The 17,236-nt window shown below is 40.2% G+C and overlaps 1 protein-coding gene and 1 long non-coding RNA gene across 20 annotated transcripts in view; both read right to left on the bottom strand.

Annotated features, from left to right (window-relative positions):
• Window positions 1–17,236, bottom strand: part of GALNT9 (polypeptide N-acetylgalactosaminyltransferase 9) — a 428,403-nt gene that overhangs the window by 142,393 nt on the left and 268,774 nt on the right. Inside the window, exon 4 of one of the 15 annotated variants that reach the window (XM_068653703.1) lies at window positions 2,591–2,745. The exons of 11 other annotated variants lie outside the window; for them this stretch is intronic. Coding sequence is in view for 1 of the 4 variants with exons in the window: in XM_068653691.1 (XP_068509792.1) it covers window positions 2,591–2,831 (241 nt within the window). In the remaining 3 variants the exon portion in view is untranslated. Of the gene's footprint in view, window positions 1–2,590; window positions 3,142–17,236 lie in introns of those variants that run through there. 3 more of the 15 variants (XM_068653704.1, XM_068653691.1, XM_068653706.1) reach the window with 3 other exon arrangements.
• Window positions 1–17,236, bottom strand: part of LOC137841129 (uncharacterized) — a 357,202-nt gene that overhangs the window by 240,608 nt on the left and 99,358 nt on the right. The window lies entirely within an intron of this gene.

The following is a 17,236-nucleotide window of genomic DNA, read 5'->3' as shown; positions in this document are numbered from 1 at the left end:
AAGTGATAGAAACAAAATTCGGTATTTCTGCAGTTACAGGGCTGGTTTCTCACAGAAGTGTTTCTCTGGATCTTCAGCAGAGTCCCTGGAAAAAGTCCAGGTAAGGTCTTACCAGTTCAGGAATTATCCAAAGAGGAGAGCAAAACTAAATAAAAAAAAAAACACTAAGACTGAAGAGCTCAAAAGAACCGAGAGCAGAAAACTGGAACTGCAAATAGGATAGCTGTTGTAACAGCAACATTGGGCCGGGCACAAGCTCCTGGTGCTTGTATGAGTTCAGTGTATGCAAGGAATTCATATTTCTTATGAACAAAATCTGTCTACCCATATCTCTTTCTCCCTGTAAAAGTGACTTTGTCCTACCTCATTAAGAAATAACAACCAATAAGGCATCAAATGGCTCTCTAACCTTGTGATGAAGAACTCTACAGGATATTATCTGAGGAACCTTGCTTGACACGAGGATGGAACTGCACAGCTCTAGAGCAGAGTGCTTGTGCAACACCAGTTCCGTAAGACACAGTAAAGCACTGTCACAGACAGGCTCCCTTGAATCTCAATGTTGCCAGAGCAGCATCATGCCCATTAAGCAATGAGTCATGATATTAAAAAAGGAACACCAGTGAGGTAAACCCAAACACAGATGTTTGATTCTGATTTCCCTTACAGTGATCCAACTCGGATGACTTAAGTGGATTAGCTACTATTTTTTTTAGGAATTTGGGGGTGGGTTGTTGCCACAAAATGCAGAAAAAAAATTAAAATAAAAAGAAGAAACTGGCAAAACTATATTTTCACAGTGATGACCAAATAATTTATCTGCATTAATGTACTGCAGTGTAATAAAAACAAACAAACAACCATGTCAGAGAGAGGTTGAAGTGAAAGGGATAGGAAATTCGAATAGTTCAGCTCAAAAAACTTTCTGTATTTTCCCCTTATAAGAACTTTCAAGAAAAAGAAACTGCCTTCAGTGTTTATTATGACCTGAAGGAGCAACATAACAGTTTAATTAAAGTAATTGCACTGTGAATTTCCATACCCAACAAACCAGATTAAAGACAAAAAAGAAAAAAGCCACTGAAACAGACATACTTTCAGGAGAACTTCCTGTTTACTGGGAAGCCAGAGTCATTACGTGCAATGGTGCCTGCCTAGGACATTAAGGACTCCTGCTGATTCTCCAGGGGATGCTGAGCTTAGATGAACCCAGAGCTAGTAAAATCCACCCAAAGTCTCACTTATGAACTCCACCAGGAACAAAGTAATTCAGGGAAAGGAAAAAAATGCAATCATTCAGTTGAGCTATGATAGATATAGCCTGGGGACTGAGCTAATTTAGTCTGGGAACTCTATTGCTACGTTGAATTTGGGAGGAGGATTTCCCTCTTAAGTCCTACATTCTTCAGAACTTCTCCAAATTATCATTAGGAAACACAGCTGGTGACACTTTCCCTCTAATTTACGGATACTTATTTTTGTGACAAACATGCACACTTCGCATTCCTGTCCTCCTTCTCTTTCTATTCTCAGGCGTGTGCATATGGAAGCATGTAAGGGGATGCCCGCTCTGTGACACTCGCTGGCTCAGACTGCATATTCCCATAACAGTCTAACCTACTTGGATTTACATGGTCATTCAGAAAGTAGTAATAGGAAATATACTTTATACTAACCCTTCTATTTGTCTGCATTCCAAGACTGCAGTAGCCTTTGTTAAATCAATGTTATGAGTAAGATTTTCACAAGCAGCCTAGAAGCACATTTGGTATACTTAAATATATTTACACTGCAAGTTTTATTTGGTACTAGACACTAAATGTTACATTTATATTAAAATCTCTTGTAAAAGTTTACTCCTTCAGCTTCTTCTTGTCCAAAGCACTGATGTATTTAATCACATACTTATTTCTTTGACGTTCTGCATTTAGAACTTTATGAATCTATGGAAATAAAAATACACTTGTTTTGAAGAATTAGTTTCTCTATGAAATGTAATTTGTCCGACAGCAACTTGCATGGCTTAGCCTGTTCTAACTAACGTAGAAGGGCTCTTTGCTTACCCACCAAGATTTTTCAAGGCTAGTGAATTAAAACTGCATGTAATAAAAATAAGTGGTGGATGCTTCCCCTCCTCGCCAAAGATAATATCAAATTTAAATGGCAGTCATTAAAGAAACATATGGGTGCTATGCTTAAATAGACCATTAAAAGTACACAGTGTAAGAACTTAGCAGAACGTTTTTAAAGTAATTCAGAGACAAAGCATGTAACTTCCAACTATAAACGAATGCACGATACAAACACCTGCCCATGCAGAGTTAATATATTTGGGTAAAACATAAAACCTGGTACAGTTTGTGGGGACTCCCACCAGCCATTAAACCCACGAACTCTGCAGCCTCCTTAACTTTGTGTCTGTCTAAAAAGTGCTGACTTTGGACCAAGAGTTTGGCTCCACACATTCCTCCATCAAAACCCCACTGTTACCCCTTTTCCTTTTGCCTTCAGCCACGGACACCGGGCTTCCCTCCCCTGCCGGCGGGTGCTTGGGGTGCGTTCCCCAGGGACACGGCGGGACCCCGCGTACCATTGAGCTGGTTGTAGACCACCTCCTCCAGGTGGTCCAGGCGCTGCAGGATGGCCTCCCTGTCCGCCAGGCTGCCCACCTTGGCCCCGCGACTCCTGGCCCGGCGCTCCGCGCTCCGGACGATCTGCACCAGCTCCTGGGAGCGATCCTGGATCCTGCAGTAGACGGAGAAGAGGATGATGCCCACGAAGACCAAGATGTTCACCGTCAACAAAGTTTTGATTTTCCGTGCCACCGCCATGGGAGCCGCGGGGGCGGCGGGGGGCACATCAAGGCGCGGCCACCCGGCGCCGGGGCGCGGCCGGGGCGCGGAGCGGTGCGGGTCGGAGCGGAGCGGGTCGGAGCGGAGCGGCTCGGAGCGGCTCGGAGCTGTCCTTCAGCACCACGGCGCCGCTCCCCGCCCGCCGGCGCCCGCCGCCTTCGCCCCGCGGGGGCCGCGCCGCTGCGGGCTGGGCGGCATCGGGGGGGCCGCGGAGCCGAGCGGCTGCTGCCTGCCGAGCCGCCGCCTCTTCTTCTTCCTCCTCCTCCTCCTCCGGAGGCGGCGGCAGCGGCTCTCGCTCGCCCGCCCTCGCTCTCCGCCGCCCCAAACGCAGAGCGCCGGTGCGCAGTGACGTGCTCCGGGCAGCTCATCTATATGCACACGGCGGAGCCGCCGTGCCGGGGCTGCAACTCCCCCGGCTCGCTCCCCCCACCCCCGACCCGCTTCCACCCCCCAGCGAGGGTGAAGGGCCTGCTGCGGGCTTTTCGCCCAAGGAAGTCACCCGTGGCCATTTTCTCTACTTCGCCCACCCAGAGGGCAGCCAAGCCCCACTACGGGCAGCTCCTGGAAAAGGATGGGGTAAAGAGACCCTCCTTGGCTCTGCTGCAAACCCTGCGGTGACACGATGCCCCCACCTCACAGCTCGAAATGAACTGAGACAAGTTCACGTGCTCCCAGCTACTGGGAGAGCTGCTCATGCACCATGAGCAGGAATGTTGGCCGGTGCTCCTGCCTGGGAGTGAGATGGCTGGGACCTCTTCCACATGCAGGAGAAGTTCTTGCCAAGCATCTACAAGTGGAGACAAGCAGCTCAGGCCCTTCCTGTTACACAGCCAGCAGCTGCTGAAGATCTACCAAGATCAATAAGCTAGCCACCCGTAGACACAAGGCAGTTGAGCCCTTTCAAGCTGGCAGTTTCTACATTCATTCCCACAGAGCGTTCCTCCCTGTGTAACATCCTTCTAAGAGGGTTGCAAATCATAATGTAATTCTGGCTGTTTGTTTTTGCTGGGGGGGGGGGCGGGGGGGAGGAAGGGGAGGGGGAGTGTTGGTTGGTTGTTTTGTTTTTTTCCTCCCTTTCATCCTTCCTTCTTGATTTCAGGAGCTGCCATGCTCAAAACCCAGCAAAAGTTAGGAGCCTCACTGAATTTACTGTATCCTGGAAAGGCCTGCTCAGGATTTCCAGCAGTGCAGACTCTCCACCAATGCCCTGCTTCTGACCATCCAGTTGTACAGCCTCTGCAAGGCACTGAGGGTGCAGTCTGAAGAGACATGAGACCTATCGTGTTTCTGCCTTGGAGAAATTCTCCCCTTAGTGTTTTAGGCTCACTCAGGAACCCTGTGCACTGTGAAGATCAACAGCAGCAAAACAAGCTTATACTAGAACTTCATCATAATCTAATCTGTGGCAAAAGATGCCACAGGTTTCTGCAGCATTATTTCTCACCAAGAAGTATATCTCTACAGAAAACTCTACAGGACTGGTTACTTTCAACAGTATTTTACTCTTAAACACACGGAAGTCTCAATACCTAAATGCAGGGTCAGCTGCTCTCTCACTGAAGCAGTACTAAAACTCTCAGTCAGCTCAGCAGAAGCAGCCCCGAACCTGCAATTTTCCAGTGTTTCGATTACTTTAGTATTCTTATGGAAAGGCTTTCATAGCATTATGTTTTCCTATAAAAATACCTTTTTGATTTAAGAAAACTTATCGAACTAACGTTCAAGTGCAGCTTATTAGATGTCTCCACTGCATTTAATATATTATAGCAACACCTGCTGGTCTTGATATGGTTAAGAATCTGTTACATTACTGTTTCCATTACAAACTCCAAGTTCACAAGCTGTCCAGTCCAGATTCAGACACAAGAGCTGAAAACCACCGTCTGCTACCACTGAGACTTTACCAGTTTTGATGTTTGCTTTCACAACACTACGAGTTTTAAATGGGCTCTTTCAAAGACATGATTTTATTCATGATGTGACTTAGGTATGACAATTACTCCCTTTTACTAAGCAGATGTTCTTAAATGGTCAGCTTAAACTGACTCTACAGCATGCAGAGAAGACTATCAGAATACACTTACATGACTGCAACCTTACCTCACACCATTCAAATAATAATTCTTATAGATCACTGTTCACTCAAAGATCTCAAAAAAAATTTACAAATGACATACTATTAGAACTGACTGAAGGACAGTAGAAGTGTTTCTGGAAAACTTTCAAGGTCAGAAAACATATTTTATTTTTGCATTGGAACAAACCCAAAAAGCTTTGAAATATTTTCACAGAAAAATATTTCAGCTGAAACCACTGTTTCCTGCCCAAAAGGGTCAGGTTCCAATTTCTCCTCACTCAGAAAGGCCTGTATTGCCAGAAGAAAACTAGATCAAAATCAATATATGCAACATTTGGATTTCAATGAAAATGCTCTTCTTAAAAACATACCAATCAGCTCTGAGTGCTGACCTATCTTACAAATGGGGAACATGGAAAGGCAGTGGTAACTTTGCCCCAAATCAATGGAACAAGCCAGAGGCAAAGCCGGGATCCCATTCCAAATTGCAAATCCAGCTCTCTCTCCAGTAGGCTATTACTCTCTCTCATTGATTTTTACTCCTATTCGTCTCCATAGGGCTCATGTTTTCACTCATATCAACCAAGATGAATAGGAAGCTGCTAGAAAGAAACATCAAGATACTGTGTACTCCAATGACAGTCTCTAGCCGATCACACTCATTGCTGTCTCTCTGCTATCACTGTTCTCAGACAGAATGAGCACCTGGATGAGGGACAGATGGCCAAAGATGAAGATTATGTTAAGTAGCCAGAGGGAAAAATTCTAAAAACCAACCAACCAAATGCAAAAAAAAAAAAAAACAACACAAACCCAATCCACATTCTAAAATAGCTGTCTGTCAGAGGCACCTCCTGTAATGAAGATGGTTTATTGCCTTGGGACACTCTTGAGCTGCTATTGAACTGTCAAGTAGCTAAGACTAATAATAAATTATAACAACAGCATATTTAAAAAAAAAAAAAAGTGCATCTGTTGATTCTTGGTTACTGCAGAACATGTCAACTTGGTGTGAAGATGTTGATACAAAAGAAAACTTCAGTTGCTTCTGCATTTAAAATCCTGCTGTGCTTAGCTACTGTGGTCATAGACGGTAAATTTCACTTTAAGCAGCAATGAACTAAAAGATTTTGAAAATAATCTTTAGTAAAGCATCTGTCTTGCCATCATAGTCTTATCTGTAGAGCCCACCAGAGAACTAGTCATGGTAACAGACACCAGGTCAGTCTGACCCCTAGTTCATTTAAAGCTAGGGAAAACCTCAACCAGGGGAACTAGATTATAAATTTTATTTTACCAGCTAGTAAAAACTGTAGATTGTGCAGCAGTTGGATATGGCCAAGACAATCATCATCATCTAGACATTTTCCAAGTTCAATTTTCCCCCCAAAAGTGGGCAGAAAAAGTTATAAAAGACCACCATATCAGATTCTCCCACAAAGTACCATACATATAGCAGAACCCTGGAATTACCATGCCTCTTCTGTTGTACAGTTCCAGGTATGGTGGGTACATACTCAGATAATCAAGTTATATAATTTCAGTTCTTTTATGAGGTGTTTTCCATTGAATTTCAGTTTTAGAATCTCCGGAAGGTGATAAAGGAAACAGCTTGCTGATGAAATGAAATAAGTAAGATCTTACTCTTGGGGGAAAACAAGAAGAAGAGAAAGTGACTGAATAGTTGCTTAGAAGTTTTTGAAATTTAAAAAGTTTATGTTGAAAACAATATATATATATATATTTAAGTTTATAATAATTAAATCATTCCCACTCACTTCTCCAAAAGGACACAGCAAGACTAATTTAACATATCTAAAGAGAAGATCCTTTGTGATAATTCTACTGCATAACACGAAACTTTTGCAAGAATGAATAATATGTAGAAGGAATACTTTGAAGCTTACAATACTTGAATGCTAGCTCTAAAATTAAAACAAAACAAAAAAAAACAGGCAAAATATTGTCAGTGATGATCTGCAACTGCGGATTCTAGCTGCAGTTATTCATGCATCACCTACCATTTTCCTAATGAAATCTCAACTGAATTTACTAACCAACCATCTAGAGTTTTACTATAGACTAATATTTTATGTATTTTATGTTTTTAGTAGTATTTATCTAGAAGAAAACAATATTGAATATATCAACAAGAACTGAAACCCTCATCCTGTTGTGAAAGGGTATTGTGACACATTGAATAATTGCAATCTCTTATTTGTGCAGCCTCCTTCTTATCATAGTTACAACAGATTCTGAAATAAGATTTGAACAAGGATTTCATTATTTTTTTCTGAACAATTAGTTAGCAAGTTTGGAGAGAAATAAATAAGGCAGCCTCAACTGTCTTACATTTGACATGTTTCCAACTGGACTATTACCTTTTCTGTTGCAGCACTGGAGAAGATAACAAGCTGCTATAGTGGCATGAGAAGGCCAAAAGCCAAACAATTCCTCTTGCTACAAGACACTGCCAGGTCCCTAAGACTGCAGGCTACCACTCTGTCCATATTGATGCAGAGGCTTTGGAGCATGTTCACGTTTGACCAAATGCTTATTATCGCTAGCATAAAAGTGGTGCATCCAAGTTAAGGCAAATAAAGGAATCCCCAACCTGGTATCCATCTCACTGCATTAAAAAGGCTGTAAGCCTAAAAGCCTTAAGGGATTTCTGTGTGGTGATACTACACTGGGAACATTTAGTGTTGGCTCAGAAAGTAAAGGTGTATGATGACTGAACAGCCCTGAATATAATCAATGTCTACTTTACTTAGAACAGAATGACAACACAATGTGCTGGTGCTATGGTTTCAAACAAGATGAATGTGTTTACTTTAGTAAAAATGACCTTTAAACTACAATAATTACAGACTTGATGCCATAAGCTTTTATTACTGGGGTCCCAATTACTGCATGCAAAAACTTTTCATTCATAACCAGCAGACCCACTCAAAGCATTATGCACAATGCAGGGACTAAGTATTCACAGGATTAGCCTGGAAGTGCTGGATATTAATTCATCTTGAAGATGGTTTGAAATCCAATGAGATGCCTTAAAATTTGAGCATTTATTTCAGAAATTATATGTGTATATGTATATTTTGGCAGTATTAGCCTCATCACTATTTCACTTAACAAATTACGGTTACACAGAGGTTCCTGAAATGGAATTTTTGGATGCTTCCTTCTAAAACTGCAGCAATTCCCACTTGTACATGAAGCAGTTCTTCAAAGGTGCAGACTACGCTGTGATCTAGTGCCTGTCGCTCTGATAAGAAAATGCAATACCCATATATCCCTGCTGTAGTACTAAAACTGCAGGTTGACTCTGCAGAGAGCATTTATGCCCAGCACAATTGCAGGCAGATCTGCTGCTTTCATGTTTGTGATATCGTGCTGATGACCACACTGTAGTAAATACCATGCAGATAAAACCCAACAATTATCTAAACATGCACTAAAAAAAAAATTAACCTGCCATTGTAAAAACAGAATAGAAATAACTGTCTAGACTAAAATATTCAACCCACGTGCTTACTTTTCACAAAGCTCTAATTTGTAAACATTACAGTTCTCACTGATTTTAATAAGAATGAGTTCAGTTCCTACTTTTGTGCAGCCCAACTGCATCCACTTTCTGTTATCTCCTACAGTAATTTCAGAATAGGTGCTTGTTTGCTAAAGTGGGATTATCACCATTCATCATAATAAAGGATTATTTGCATGGTGTTAGATTTACTCCACACAACAACAGAAAAAATTGCTATAGGACCCTTTCACCACCAAATGGCAGAAAGGCTCAGTGTGTGTATGCCTCAGAAAGGGACAGTGGTGGGGACCTGCTCGACAGCTGCTGCCTGGGAATGGCAGGTTGCAGAGCGATGGTTTTGGTAACCATCATCACTTCCTGTAAGAAATTTCAGACGCGATAAAACAGAGACAGAGAAAGACTCACGTGCTAGAAATGAGTCTGAGAAGTTTTCAAGGACAGCTTCTATATTTATGAGAGCTCTAGTAAAGCATATAAATGTGTAATAGACGTATAAACGTAATTAAATATCCAGTTATTACAGATACGGTAATTACCTCATTATACTCCTTGAAATCCATCTTTACTTATTCCTTTTGCCAGAAAAGTTACAAAATCCTTCCTAAAGAGTGCACTGTTTGCATACTGAGACTTCTGCTTTTTGTGGTGGCCAATATTCTCCAATGGTTCCCTTTGTTCCCTCTTCTGCTTCAGTCACCATCTCTAACCTCATACTCTGTACAGCCTTTGAAGCAGACACTGCTCTTTGACAGTATTGTTTTATAACAATGATGCATCAACGGGGCTCCTAATCCCAGAAACAGATCAATCTCTGGGTCTATGTGTCAGCTGACAGATATGCACTTCCATCTGTGGTTCCCCCTTGGAATCCATTTGTCTCATTTCCATCCTACTCTTACTCAGTCAACCGTATGGTAACAGAATTTGCAGTCAGCTTTGCTATCAGTATTCCATCAAATATTATCTTAGGAGAAAATACTGCCCAGATCAAGTTTATATATAAAGGTGTGTTTTTTAATATAGCCGTCCTTTTAAATAGGAGTCTATTTACTAAAATACCATCAAAAAGAAAGGCTTTCTCAGGTAACATCTCTCTTGTTGCACTGTTGGCTGTTCTCCATTGGCATTAAAATAGCCCGCAGACCCCAGAGAGGTACAGCCATATCTGGAACAACATTGCTCCCTGTCCGATCCAACTGAGAGCTCATCAAAAAAGCTGTGGCTTAGAAGAGTTAGAAAGATTTTTTTAAGTTCATCTTTGGCCGTCATCATCACAGTCCCACTTCTGCAATGAAGTATACAGGCTTGTGGACTTCTGCAAGTATTTGCCCGGCTGATCCACTTGTAGGAAGAGAGCCTCATACAATATTCATTTACTTATTTGTCTGTGACTTCATACACATTATCAAAAGATGCATGGCCCTCCAGCAAAATCTTTACAACAAAATTAAGAAACACAGCCAGTCATCATGTCAAAGTCATAAGAGATTAAATATCCTAAGTGCAGAAGCACAAGGGTAAATTAGTATTGTTACCTCCTGACCCCCAGAGCTGCACCCAGTGCTGGCTTTAAACAATAAAAATAATGAGATTTTTAGATTCCATTTATTTTGAAACAACAACTGGCAGCTTGAAAGAAGAAAACATGTTTTGGCAAATAAAGTTGACATTGACATTTTTAGGAAAGACTAGCTTTACAGTGGCTTGTCACCGGGCATATCTGAAGAATCACTGCTACCTCTGATGTATGATGTTTTTCACAGGGACAGTGCATGTGTGAGTAATAAGGAACATTTAGTGCAGTTTGTATCTGCCTTTATAAGAGACTTTCAGAATATTTAAATAGAAACCAAACCACTTCTAGCATTAAAGTCTTCAATTTATTTTTAAAAAAATCACTCTAAAAAAAAAAAAAAAGATAAAAGCTGATTTATGGTAACATTCCATCCTCAAAAAAAATGCTAGTGAGAAGCCTTTACAGATGGATGTACGATGATAAAAACCGAACTCATCTACTTGAATTAAATTTCCAAATATTCCATTAAAGGACAAAGTTTCATTTAACACACTGATGAGGTTTTTTGTTGTTGTTTTGTTTTTAAACACATTTGAAATGATCCATCAGTAGAAAAAGAACATTTAAGACTCTTTTGGCCTAGGAAAATGCTTAAATAATTATTAAGCTGTTTCATGTTCTAGACCACACAACTTCTCTAGTTTTCAGTTTCTCCATCTGAAAATTAGGGACAGCTTGCCATAAAGGAAGTGGCAGACTTTGTTTTTATTAATCTTTATCTCAATTCATTCAGAGCCCATACACAGTTTAAACACAAATAAAAGTCCAAACCCGGGAGAACATGGAAAACCAACAGATTTGTTACAGGCATCAAAAGGGCAATGCAGCCAGGAGAGCTGGAAGTAGACAGAGACACGTAGGCATGACGTGCACAGATACTCAGAACCTTTAGCTGTAGATGTGGGAAAAAATCCTTTATTATTCATTAATCCTATGAAGAGCAGATATATCAAGCATTTTTTCCTCTTAATTAATCTTGCTCTGAGCTATGAAGTTGAAGAGCTTAATTTATTTATATATTTACTTATTTTCAGGGAAATGTATTTCTCACCAAAACCCTACAGTAACTGTAGGAACTTGTAGTTTCTCTACAGTGAAGCTGCAGCCTCAAAGCCTCTGGCCAAGCTCACAAGCATTTCAGACTGCACGGGTCTTTAGTCACTGCATTGTGATATATAACTGTAGACACAGAACACTTGCTGCTTTTTATACTAAATGCAGGGAGATATTTTGTGTCTGTGGTTTGATATTCCCAAATACAGACATTAACACCAGCCATGAAGAACAGATCACATTCCACCTGTATAAAGGAAACACGAAACGGAAAGGATCAAGTCTGTAGTTTCCTTTATGCTATTTATTACTATCATGTAATTGGATACGTAGGGTATGATGTATCGGTTCAAAAAATTTCATGACATTAAATCCCTTTCTGTCCATTGAGCTGCTTTTGATTTACATAAACCAAAGATTAGCAAGCAGTGTGTAGGCTGCCCAGTGCTGAGCAAAGTTTTGGTTAGTGCTGGTTATTCCCTTCCATCCCTCTGGCACACAACCCCCTGGGAGGACATGCCTTTACGGAGCTTAGCATTGACCTACATCAGCCTAAAATATAGGGCGTTCAGCTGCTGCTTAACAGGGACACCGTAGCACTGAGCAAGCATTACTGCTTGTTAGAATGCTCTGTTCAATACAATTAGTAGGGTACCCTGCCAGAGTACATACTAAAGGATAACTCAGGTGACAGACAAAGGTTATTCAACTTTTGACAAAAGGTGAGGGGAATTCTCTTGAAACAGTAATCATCTGTCACAGGAAATACTGCAACTTCTTGAACACAGGGAAGAAGAAACCATAGCATGAATTGGATTAGGAGAAGAAAGTAGAAGTGGACAGATTGATGTAGAGGGATCTAATGAATTTACCAATAGAACCTAGGTCAGATTGGACAGAAAACAAAGAACTAAAGCAAGAGAGTAAAACCCTCAAATTAGACAGAAGTGTCCGTAGCTAAAATAACTGATGTTGTTTTCCTCCTAAGTCTGAAGAACTTCTGTGGTCAGCACATGGATTGGGAACTTCTTAGAGCAAAGAAAGGCCACAGAGGGTTTGGCATGGATTGCTTCCCCAGGAGATCCAAAAATGTGACAAAATGGCAAGGGAAGAATAAAGTATTTCCAGGGGTGATAACATTCACTACCCTATGAAATCAGACCCTCAAGTAATGTATCTTTTTAAAGGTCCAGAACCCAATACAAACATAATTATCACTGTTACATGGCTAATTGGAGGTAAACAAAACTAATTGCCTGTTCTGCAGATTTGGGTCAAGGAAATAATATTTAGGAAACCCTCTGAATGGGCATACCTACTGCAAAGGTATCATTTCAAGCACAAACAGGGTTTGGAACTGAGATTAGAAAAGAAAGTACAAACTTGTAAATTAATCTGGTAGTAGGATTCAGAAATAACAGTCACATAACAGCTTTAACTAGTCACAGGCACAACTACTGATTACTATCAAATTCATTCTGTCGATTAAGTCTTCAGTCTGTATCTAAGAATCCCCTCCTTCCCCTGTGGCACCAGCCCAACCAGTTTTGTTCTCAATGCTCGAATGGAGTTTATCTAGCACAGCACCCTGACCTCAACTGGGACAACGCATAGACAAGATAAATAATAATGGGCAGCTGCGATAAGAATAGTGCATCTTTATAACATTCACTCTGTATGACATAAATGAATACATCAGATTACTCTTAAAATAGCCCACTCTAAAATTAGGTAAGTGAATACTGCCATGTAACACTGCAATACTAATGCACTTGAAAGAGCTGGATATAAAGACCAGATTTAGCACTGAGAAAACCCTCTGCCTTGAAAATGTAAATTCGTGTAACTGCTGCTAACTGTGCACTGCATCAGTGTAAATTTAAATATGAAAACTGAACAAGCAGTACTGAGTCTGACTTTCCTCAGGTAAAACCTTCATTTTGGTGAAAACCAGTAGAAGAATCAGTGAGCCTATGCTCTTTTACACCCACATAGCTTTCCAAAGCATGCTGCAGGCAACTACGAGGACAATATGAAGGAAAACAAATCCCAAAGTCATCTCAAATAAAGCTGTTTCTGTGGCATGCAATACAGTTCTGAGCAATGCCTTCCATCACCTTGTTCCTGACTCACACAGTTCTGGACTTGCAGCAGAGAGGACAACTGAAAATATAATTTTTTACATGCGGCTGACGAGCACCTGTGCAGAGCGCGTTCACCTCAGGGTTTTCAGAACTGATGCGAGTAACTGAACCATGGACTTCCAGGGATTACAGCAGTCTAAAAGTACCTAACTTGGAGCAGTAACAGAGTCTTATTCCTGTGGGCACAACCGGGCTGTTGTGTCGCCAGTTGCCAATTAGGAAGTGCCCGGTCCTCTGGCCAACAGACTGAGCAGCATCCATCTATGCATACATGGCCCCTGGCTGTTGAAAATGAAAGTCAAGTTCTACAAATGTGGTCCGCAAAAGCTTCACAGCTTTGCAAGCAGAGAGTCTCTTATTACTGCAAAGACTTGGAAACAAGGTTTTGTGTGTTTTGTTTTGTCTCCCTACATATTTCCTTTGTGATTTTTACAAGAAGAAATCATCTTGGACACACTATCACAGGCAGCTTGTTTGAGAGAGGAGGTCTTGGTTGACTCCAGCACTCACAAAAATAAACCAGTAGATAGACAGATAAATAGATTGTAAAGAGCCTTAGCTCCACCTATAAGTCATTACTGCTTTGCAACTCTTACAACATCACCTTTGGGTCAGAAGAAAAGACAGCCTGCTGTTAATATACCATTTGCTTCTACCAGTGTATCCTAACCCTTGGAGGGCAGTGCTCCATTGAAACAAAGCCTGAGGTACAACACCATATCAGCATTAAATCCCAGCCTGACAACTAGTAGTGCTATTGAATGACACCCAAAGGCAGGGTTCTACGTTGGGAAGCCTCCTTACCAAAGAAAGTGTTCAAGTCCCATTGCTGTAGCATAAGTCAGCCTCAATGTGCAGTGAGTTACAACCAGCAAGAGTAACTTTTATCTACTTTTTGTCCTTTGATATCTCTCTCTGCCCTAGCTGGGGTACACTGCAGAAAATCTGATACTGTCTTAAAATGGCAACAGAAGTATCTGAATGTCTTTTTATCAACTCTAAATCACAGTAAATCCTGTAATAGACAATTCAGCACTATAAAAAATTCTTACCTTAATGGGAATTTGGGCTTTCCAGGGTGCAGAGAAGAGGAAAGAAAGATCCATTTGTTTTCAGGAGTTAAAGTCTATATCTGATAGCCAACAAGGCACTAACACTGCCACGATGGATGCAATTTGGTTTGTGAGAGGAAAATTGCATATTCTTTTGGGAATATATTGTCACAAGCCAGCTGCTTATACTGGATTAGAAAAGGGAATTAGAAAATGCACAACACAATTAAAAACTAATGTTTTGTTTATTTCTTGCAGTTCTATTGCTCTTTCACACTAATTTCTTCCCTTTTTCATTTTTACTTAATTTAATATTAATATTGATATTCACAAATAAATCCCAATGTTCATGTCTTTTTAAAATGTCTCTTGCATTGGTTTTCACACCATGGCCTGATCCTACAGTTGTAAATGGAGGTATGGCAGTTTCCAACAGCTCAGGACACAGCATAAGCATTCCTCTGCTAACACCTGTGGGAGAAAGATGATCTCCGAACACCGTGAACTTCCCATATCATCGTACCAATATGTCAAGGTGCTCCAGCCTTTCAAGCAAGACAGCCAAAGGAATCTATTTCCTTTTCACACAGCTGTAAAGAAAAGTTGAAAGGAGGATCATGCTGGAGGCAAGACAAAATAAGAATTTTTGTCCTGCTGTGCTCTTCTGATAGCACAGGTTGGGAATAGAATTGGCATAAACAGAAAAACAACTACAGTAACTCTACCACCATCTAGAATGGACCATCAAAAAAACAAAGACAGCAGCAGTTGGCATTCTAAAGCAGCGCTGAAATTCCAGGCAACCAACAGTAAAACTGGCTGCAAGAACCAAAGAACCAACGCAAACATTACAAAACACTGATCTCAGATTTACTAGATTTGAGGGCAAATTCCCATTTTCCAAAGTCAAAAATAGAACAAAACCATATTGCATGACTTCAGGCAATCCTGGGGTTCTTTAAATTTCCTATTGTTCTTAGAAATAAGAACTGCTGTGAAGATGCAAAGCCCCAACTCTTCCTTGTTGAAAAGAAAAAAGAAATAGTTATTAGGTTCCTTTAAAAGCTGTGGTTTTTGTTTTTTTTTCCAGCCAAAAAAAGACTGTGGCACTCTATTTATTCTTACTTTTATGAAGCATCTTACACGATTAGATGAGAAATATAAACTTTCTGAACCAACTTGAAAGAAAAGATTAACAATCAGAAAGGAAGAAATGGTGTGGGGGTGGGAAGTGGTGTGTGTGTGTGTATTCAGGACTCCAAAACTAACATGTTGCAGTTCCAATAAATCTACTTAGTCTTCAGATGAACATGCCCTGTGGTCACACCTGTGACACTCTGAATAGTTTCAATTCCAATAACTTTTCATTTGCATTTAGGGAAGCCAGACTTGTAAAGAACAAGGACTCATTTAGTATTTGTGTGCTTGGCAGTTTTTTTGTTTTGTTTTGTTTTTGTTTTGTTTTGTTTTTGTTTTTCTCTGTTCAATCCCCACCAGCTACCAGAGCTGTACTCTAGCTGGGCTACTTGCCTCTGCAAAAAGGTTCTTGGTGTGCTGGAGATGTACAGCATCCTGAAAAGTAATTTGGTGAACTTATGGAGTGTGATGTATTTGAATGTTAGATTGCAGAATTCCCTTCATCTTTCAGATTATTCTTGTTTTATGTTTGAAGTCAAGAAAGTCAAGGGAAACTTAATTCTTTGATTAATAGCAGCTGTGGATTGCTTACCTGATTTGGGGCAGATTCAATCATTTCCTAACTGAAAACAAAGTTTTTCTTAAGGTTTGCACTTAGAATGATGGTTGTCTGCATTTTATAGTATTATACCACTATATTTTATTAGAAAGTATTAGTCAACACTTATTTCCTGGAAGTTCACCAGTGGTGTGCTCATATGTTGTTAGACGAGACCAATGACTCAAGAGCAGTCAGTGCTAAAGACACATGGGGGCAAGAGGCTGGCTAACCTAGGAGCTGATTTCATTCATTGAGAAATGTAATTTAGACACCCCAAACTGGGCCAAAAGCACCTACTGCATTTGTATTTTTTTTCCTCTTTTTTTTTTTTTTCTTCTTTTTTAAATAAACTTTACAAGGGTTAAAGTACATTGTTTCAAAATTTTCACATCTTTCCACTCCTGGTTTTATAGTTTTGAACGACAGCCGGATATGGAGCTCACCCAATTCTGATGCTAAAAAAAACTTTCAATTTCTTTTCATTTCAGTTGAAAAGTCTAAACAATTAATTTGGAGTCTGGATATTTATCTTCAAAAGTGTTTCCACTTGTTCAACAACAACAAATCAATTAGTTTTATACCTCTAATTTCCCTACTAAAGTTTTCCCTTTTAAAATTTAATAGGAACCAGCACACTCCAAAATAACCCACTCTGATGTGGGACTTAGTGAGAAAGATGCTCAGTTCACTCAGTTCATATAAATCAATACATCTTTACTGAGGGACATGAAGCTGTGTGCTTTCTTGCCAGGCCAGGAACTGACCCATTTTTATCAATTTGTTTGGGAAATGACTTTTTGGTTTGCTCATGTATTTCATTATTCAGAAATATTTAGAAAAAAAATGTCATTATGGAGAATATAAATCAACCATTTCCCTTAAAAAAAAAAAAAAAGGGCACTGAGATGCTCAAAATATTAGAAGATAGAGACATCATGTTATACAAAAATAGGAAACCTTGACAAAAGAGTAATGCTTTGAAAAGATAAAGGGAAGATCAATATGTTCCATCTTTATAGACTCTCATCTTGTATTCTCCTGTAGTCTCAAGTCAAAGCCTACTTTTGTCTGTAGTCTAACAAAGGGTATCAGTGTTATGAAATGTACAGTAGCTCCTTCTTTATGCTCCCTGATAACTTGTCATTTATAATCAGTCTGAAATTCAAAACAGCTTTTTCTTTACCTGCCTGGTTC

Source organism: Anas acuta, chromosome 17, assembly GCF_963932015.1.
Source record: "Anas acuta chromosome 17, bAnaAcu1.1, whole genome shotgun sequence".
NCBI lineage: Eukaryota > Metazoa > Chordata > Aves > Anseriformes > Anatidae > Anas > Anas acuta.
This window is presented reverse-complemented; position numbering and strand designations above follow the sequence as displayed.